Genomic DNA, 7,723 nt, shown 5'->3' with positions numbered 1-7,723 from the left:
GAGTATTTCAGGCATATAGGAGATATACTAATGCAGATCCTGATGCCCTGAAAAATCAGAAAATATTAAATATGATTTCTATCAGCCAAAGTGCCCTCGATATTAGAAAAAAAGTTACAGAAGGTAGATGGCGCTCTTGGGCTGCCTATATAACATTTGGTAGAGGCTGCTTCTAAGGTTTACAACGGCAGAGTCCAGGCCCAAGATGCAGAGGAACAAAGGAAAATGAAGCCGCAGGTGATCCTCCCAGCAGCTGCAATCAATTGACAAGCCAATGGAAAGATGGGGGAAGGATCACACACACCCTTGGGAAAGGATCAGTGTGCTTATTGGAAGGAAGAAGGGTGCTGGGGAAAGGATTGCCCTAAGGTGGAGAGGGGAGAGGGGGTAGGCCTTAGACTTCGTTCCCTGTTACAGCCCACACAACACTGGGGTGCATACCCAGAAGACTGGTAAATGGATTTTACCCAAATGCCAAAGTCAGGTGGGTTTAAATATCTACTGGTATTCCTGGACACTTTTACAGGTTGGGCTGAAGCCTTTCCTACCAGAACTGAGAAGGTACTGGAAGTGGTGGAAGTGGTAAAGTATCTTCTGAGGGAACTTATATCTAGGTTCAGATTTCTCGGAGGCCTACAAAATGATAATGGGTCTTCATTCACAGCCCAAATAACCCCAAAAGGTTGGGACTTCTCTGGGCACAGATTAAGCTACATGCTGTGTGGTGCACCCAGTCTTCAGGAAAAGTAGAAAAGGCTAATCACACCCTAAAAAAGACTTTAGCCAAGCTCTGCCAGGAAAACTCCCTATCCTGGACTCAGGTATTATCTATTATTCTTTTGGGAATATAGGTATCCCTGAAAGCCGATCTCCAACCACTGACCTCTTTCATGATCCGGATGTCACAGTAATCTTAAAACATATTATCCACCTGCAAAAAGTCCAAGAATCCATTAAAAAGTATGGCAAGCAGGTGTTACTCCCATCTACCACTTCCCTTCTTATGCCAAAAATCCAGCCTGGAGACTTGGTCTTGGTAAAAGACTCAGGGTCTAATTGGAAAAGGAAGTGCCTCTAAGTAGAATTTTTCAAGGCTGACAGACATTCACTCTCACCATTCATTTGCTGAGCCAGGAGCTTTTGGATAGGGTCATCTTACACCCTCACTTCTAACGACACTCTCCATATCCACACACGTGGACAGTAATAAACTGCCTTGGCTATATTTTAAATTTACCGAAGCAGTTAAGTTTCCGTTTTTTTAAATTTTGAGAAGCACAGGTGTGCTTTCGCTTTCGGCCCAGCTCTTGAGAGTTAAGTGTACTGTGTGTACTCTGAGTCATCAAAATAGAAACCATGTGGGTTTGACCGGACTCGCCGGGTGAAGGTCAAGGCTGACCGCGGACGAAAGCTCCCCGCCCAGGCCTCCACCGCGCCCTTTCACCCAGATTCCCGTCCTGCCCCGCGCCCGGTCCCCCATCCCTCGGCGCCACCTGGCCCTCCCAGCCCCTGCGTCCCTCGGTGCTCCCTCTCCCCACCACCGTCAGCCTCAGCATACCCCAGAGAGCGCGCGACGTTTGAACTCAGAAGACCAGAAGGCACCCAAGCCTTTCCGGGGGACCCACACCCAAATCCCGCGGACGGAGCTGGCGAGAGCCACCGAGCATGCGTTTGGATGAGCCACGCACGCACCCCCTCCCGCCCCGTCCCCTCCTGTGGCTGCCCTGCTCCCTCCCCGGGCCCCGCCCGCGTCCACCCGGTGGGCGGAGCCAGGAGGGTCCCGCGCTCCCGCAGAGTCTGACGATTTGGGCGCTGGCCAGTGACTTGTGGTCCGAGTGGCTGCACCAGGAGGCGACATGGCTGCAGGGTTCAGGCGAAGCTGCGAGGTGAGAGGGACACCAAGGCTGCGGGGGGCTGGGGCATGGATATGGTGGTGTTTGGGAACTGGGGTATGGGCCGAAAATAGGTGCGGCCCGGCGGGCTAGGAAGCCGTGCTGGAGAAGGAGCCGGCTCGGAGCGCCTGGCCCGCTTCACGCCGCTGCTGCACGCCGTCCGGGATTTCGGACCCTCGCCTTGCTTTCACGCCTACTCCCTCCTCTCACCGCGGGACCGGATTCATCCCGACCTGAACCCTATAGGCGGCGTTCTCAGTTCAGAATATCCTTTTTCTTTCTCTGGCTTCGGAACCCTCCAAATATTAACCCCAGGAGTCCCACCCTTTCCCGAAGTCAGCCGTTTCTGAACTAGGAGGGGTCTCGGAACCACCGGGAAAAGGAAAACCGAGCAGCTGCTCCTGGGGATACTTAATATGTTTAATGCGCTTTTGGTTTTGTAATATGGAGGAGGACGCCTCTACTCCGTACGTTAAAAAAAAAAAAAAAGTACAAGAAAAAAAATCTACCGCTGAACTTCAGTGAAGTTTGTCTATATATTCCATTATTGTGTTTTACAAATTCTAAACGTTTTAGAACTAGATGTATTTTGGTATCTTGAATATTCTTGATATAGTCACACGACACTGCCATTTAAATGCCACTTAAAGTTGAATTAACGTTATGTCTTTTACCAAAAAGGCTGCAGTTTTAGAATTTAGAGCAATTGTAATGGATTCCTGCCCAGTTTTTGTCGTTGCTATACAAGTTAATATGCTCTGAAGGCAGAAATTGGGGGATCTTAAAATCATTTTTAACTCCCATTAGAAAAAGAGATTTCACAATCTCTCCAAGGAAGGATCTAGAAAACCCAATACAGAAAATTTTTATACCTTTTTCTCTTTTTTGACACCCCGATAAAATTGACTCACTTTTCTCAGAAATGCGCATGTGTTTAATTAGAGTGGTGCTGTTATTGCACAATTGGTATTGGAATTCCATGCGTGAAATAAACCAATATTTATATGCCATTAGGCTTTCAAAACATTATCTTATTTTAAGCATCCCAAATTACCAAGTGAGATTAGCCCCATTTTTCAGGTTTGAATAGAAACTATAAGAAGTTTGTAACCTGTGCAAGGTCACAGATACATGTGGAACCTAGAGTCAAATTCAGCAATTCTAGCTTCAAATCCTTTGTATTCTACTTCTCTTAAGCCACCCCTCTAATTAAATAGCTAACATTATTATGTAATCCAGAGGTTGATGGGCATTGTTCTCTGGCTATAGTGACCGTAGCACTTTGTTTCATATCACATTTTCCTGAAAAATCATATGTAAACTAACTTTTTGTAAACTAATTTAAATCCTCTAAATAATTCCCTATTTAAAGTCTCTAGGGACCATTTTACATGTTTTGTGAAGTCTGACTTTTGTGCAATGAATGGTGCACAAACAGACATTTATAATAGAGTTTGGTATTTTGGTCTGATTTTTGTGAGGTGTTTTTCTTTGTTATGGAACGTAATGACCAGTTAGGAGACTAATTGAAAGAGCAGTATAGTAAGGTGGTTGATAGTATGGGTAGGCTCTTGATAGTAAATGTTAGAATCCTGGTTCCAGTATTTAAGAGCGGAGTGAACTTGGCTCATTTTACCTGACATTTCTGAACCTCAGTTTCTTTATATACAGAGTAGGGATAAATATAGTGCCTTAATCCTAGGCTTCACCTGGGATTCAGTGAATTAATATTTGTAACATGACTGTAAATAAGAATAGGTTTGGTCTATAACTGCTGAACAATAAGGACCAGAGAAACCATGTTTTACTTCCAAAATAAAATTAATGAAACTTGAAGAGAAACTGTGAGTTTTCGTACTCTCTGTAATTATTTAATTACTTATTCAAAATTGTAGTATGAGGTGTTATTATTTTGAAAGGGCTATCTAAGTTACAATATTTGACAATCTATATAGTCCCCTTAATTGTAGGTGATTCTCTTTGTAAGTTGATCATCTACAAAGTGGGCAGTTTATTTTACAGATTTTGAAAAATTAAGAAGTTCCAATTCTAGAAACTTGAGTATATTGTTTAGCTTCTCTATTCTCTTAGTATCTAGCTTATTATAATTGCCTTGGGTTAGTTCCATCAAAATCCTTTAAAGTATAAATTGTGTAGTTTGGACTGTCCTCAAACCTTTATTCAGGAGCACCACTGTGGTTTCCAGTTTAGTAACTTTAATAAATACAAATGGTTACTTTTGTGTCCATTGAACTGTCATGAATATAAAAATGGGTTATAAAGGAATAATATGTGTATATTTGATTTTTTTATATATCCTTTTCAAGAAATATGAGACTAGTTCAGATATTAAGACAAATGGTATGTTAGTAGCTTAGAACAGGGTTGGTGAACTTTTTTTGTAAAGGGACGGATAGTAAATATTTTTTGGCTTTGTGGACCATATGAACTCCATGGCCACCACCTAGATTTTCTGTGAAAGCAGCAGCAATAATAGATAATATGGTGTGGGAATTTCATTTAAATTTTATTTACAAAACTGGGTGGCTGCAATAGTTTGCTGATTCCCAGCTTAGAACATTGTAAGAATGTGTGTAGACAACATGTTCTATAGACAAATATGGAACATGGTTTTATGCTGATTGTTTTGTTAGAGTGAGATATCTTAGAAAATGGGATCCTCCAAGGGGAAGATTGCCAGAGGCATATCTGGGAGGCTCACTGGGACAGGGTATCAAAGTTGATGGACTAGCTAACTCTTGTACACAGTATGTATAATTCCATACTATTGTTCTCCTAACCCCAGCCTCCCAATCACCAATGTCCTAGGAGCTTGTAGTTAAGATTTCCAGAATAATGGTCCGAAGTCTGCTACTACCCCTGACTATTTGTCCTGGAAACCCTCCATTTCAGTAGTGCAAATACTGCTTAGTCTTATTTTCATTACTTTTTTTTTTTTTTTTTTTTTGTGGGCTGGCTGTTACAGGGATCTGAACCCATGACCTTGCAGTTATAAGGCTGCACTCTAACCAACTGATCCAACTGGCCAGCCCCTCATTACTTGTTTTTTGTTTTTTATTTTTTAACTCTCCTTTATGATAGGTGTTTAAATAATTGGCAATTGGCTTATTTAAATTAAATTACAACTGAAGGCATTTAAGTAATGATGACTTTAACAATTATGCTATTGAGTGTGGCCAACAAGTTGCTGTACTCTCTTATAATTGTCAGTATTCTCTCATTTGATTGATAAATATCAATTTATTTTAATAAAATTGTTTTTACAGGTCCTAAGAAGTATTTCTCGTTTTGACTGGAGATTACAACATACGAAAGCCACTCCACAACGTGAACCAAGATTAGGATTTAGTTTTGGTATACGTTATGTTCTGTCTTTTGATTTTAAACTTGTATTTGTTACACATATGAAGTTCTATATATGTGTTTGTCTGGAATATGCATGTAAAAAAACTTAATATCTATCAATGAGTAGAACTAATCACCATCTGCAGATTGTTCACAGTCACACCCATGCTTCCTAATCTTGTGTTCTTTTTCAGCATATTAGATCTGTGTTAACAACATACATACATGTATATTCCTTCCCTTTTTCCTGAATAGCCAAAGATAAATGACAGTTTTACTGATATACATGAACAGTTTTCAACTTACAAATTTGAATGCAACAAATACTTCTTAAAACATTTATTAGACAAAACAGTGTTAGGTGCTTGGTAGTAAGCTGAAGGCTGTTTTGGCAATAATATATCTGAACTGCAATTCTGGTGCAATTAGATGAAGTTCTTAAGCCGTGGGACCAGGGAGCCATGTGATGTTGGAGGGAAAAGGATAAGATTTTGCTTCCCTTTTCTTCTATAAAATGAAAACCCCAGGCAAAAAAAATTTGAAGTAATAATCCCTATCTTTGGCATCCTTTGCCTTCTAAAGTGCTTCTTGCTTCAAAATTTTTCCCTTTCCTTTAGTTAAAAACTTACTTGCTCAGTTCACTTGGTTTCAGAAAGTAATTAAAAAGTAGCTGAGATCATTAACTCACACCCAGGTACACAGTACAATCTCAAAGCTCTCTAGAGTTGCCATTTTTGTTTTTTTATTTTTCTAAGATTTTTTTTCCTTCTTTATAAAGTTTTTTTTTTTTTTTTCTTTTTTTCTTTTTTAACCAGAATTCAATGGAAATTTTCAAGCAGTGTGAAGATAGCAGTTTGGGGCAGTGGATCTCCTTACTTACTGAGATATTACCATTGATTTGGTATGATTGCTGTCTAGTTTCAGCTTGTTGCATACAAATTCATTCTCAGTACTAGGAGACCAACAGGAGAAATCTGTGGTGGTTGGCCGAGTGGCAGAGAATGAGATAGATACAAGGGTACTTGAAAAAGTTAGTGGAAAGATTCATATTGAAGTACTCTCAAATAAGTGTTTCAGAGGGAGATTATGAAGCTCAAGTAAAGGAATAGGGATAACACCTATGACCCAGTTGCATCTGGTTTTTTATCTTCTATAACAAAGGATTTCTTTGAAGATTAAATTACATGCTACACATAAAGTCCCTAGCACATAGTGACTGGATCAAAGTAGTTTCTCAATAAAAAAATACTTAATAGATCCCTGTCTTCCATACCCTTTACCCACCCACAGCCTCGATATGGACTGACCTCAATCTTAGAAGTGAGGTTGTGATGTAGAGAACAGTGGACTCATAAGTATATGTCTACTACTAATTCATTGTGAGACTAAAGGGCTATCATTTCCTCACTGTGCTTTAGTTTCCTTTACTATAAAATGAGAGTTTAAGGTCTTCATTTCAGCACCAAAATTTTCCTGTCTTTTATGTTTTATTTCTCACATCTCCATACATATGATTCCTATAGTCTTAAACATTCTTGCTCATTCTTACCTCTGTGCTTTTGCTCCTGTTCTTTTTGCCAGAAATACCCTATACCTCTTTTAAATTTGACCTATCCTTTGACATTGGATATAACCACTAAAACATTTGGATAGCATGGATTTGAAAAGTGTAATTAGTGATCACTGGCTCCTGTTCTCAGTCCAGCCACCATATTCATTTCATTAATTATACAATAACAACCCCTTATTTCATGTAAGTGAATTGTTTGGACACCACTTATTAGCATTAAAGAAGGGTTTTTTGATATTATCTTTTATGAAACCTTCCCACCAGTTTTACCAGTTGCTTTGTGCTAATTTATAAACTTAAATTGTCTGAGTTTAAAGGAGGAATAAAATTGAAATTATGATTTTGATATTCATATATGATACTTTGAAGCAAGTTCTCTTGCTTTATGATCACTGAGTGTGTTGCATCTCAGATTGATTCTTGAGATCAGGAGCATGTCTTATATATTAGTTTCACTTCTATGTTAATAAACATTTGTTAAAAAAAAATTAGTTAACTAAAAATTAGTTAAAAAAAAAATTTGTTACCTCACAATTGGAAAAGAAAAAACTCACTTGAGATAAATAGTTTATATCTATTACTTGTTCGTAAAAGCTAGAAATATTACATATTTCCTTTTAGAATTGTATTGACATAGATTTAGATTGTATAGTGAAATATTGATTAGTCATCAAGTCGAAGGTATACCTGCTCCCCAATGTTCATTGCAGCACTCTTCACAATAGCCAAGAGCTGGAATCAGCCCAAATGTCCATCATCGGATGAGTGGATACGGAAAATGTGGCATATCTACACAATGGAATACTACTCAGCTATAAAAACGAATGAAATACTGCCATTTGCAACAACATGGATGGACATTGAGAGAATTATATTAAGTGAAACAAGTCAGGCA

General features: G+C 39.3%; 1 protein-coding gene across 1 annotated transcript in view; it reads left to right on the top strand.

Annotated features, from left to right (window-relative positions):
• The first annotated feature begins 1,781 nt into the window (after positions 1-1,781).
• ACADM (acyl-CoA dehydrogenase, C-4 to C-12 straight chain) overlaps positions 1,782-7,723 on the top strand; it is a 35,893-nt gene continuing 29,951 nt past the window's right edge. The window contains exons 1-2 of the mRNA XM_008572067.1: positions 1,782-1,886; positions 5,180-5,267. Coding sequence (XP_008570289.1) covers positions 1,857-1,886; positions 5,180-5,267 — 118 coding nt within the window. The 5' untranslated portion in view covers positions 1,782-1,856. The remainder of the gene's footprint in view (positions 1,887-5,179; positions 5,268-7,723) is intronic.

The sequence above is a fragment of the Galeopterus variegatus genome, unplaced genomic scaffold, assembly GCF_000696425.1.
Source record: "Galeopterus variegatus unplaced genomic scaffold, G_variegatus-3.0.2 Scaffold751, whole genome shotgun sequence".
Taxonomy (NCBI): Eukaryota; Metazoa; Chordata; class Mammalia; order Dermoptera; family Cynocephalidae; genus Galeopterus; species Galeopterus variegatus.
The sequence above is the reverse complement of the archived record's forward strand: the minus strand, read 5'-3'. Positions and strand labels throughout refer to the sequence as shown.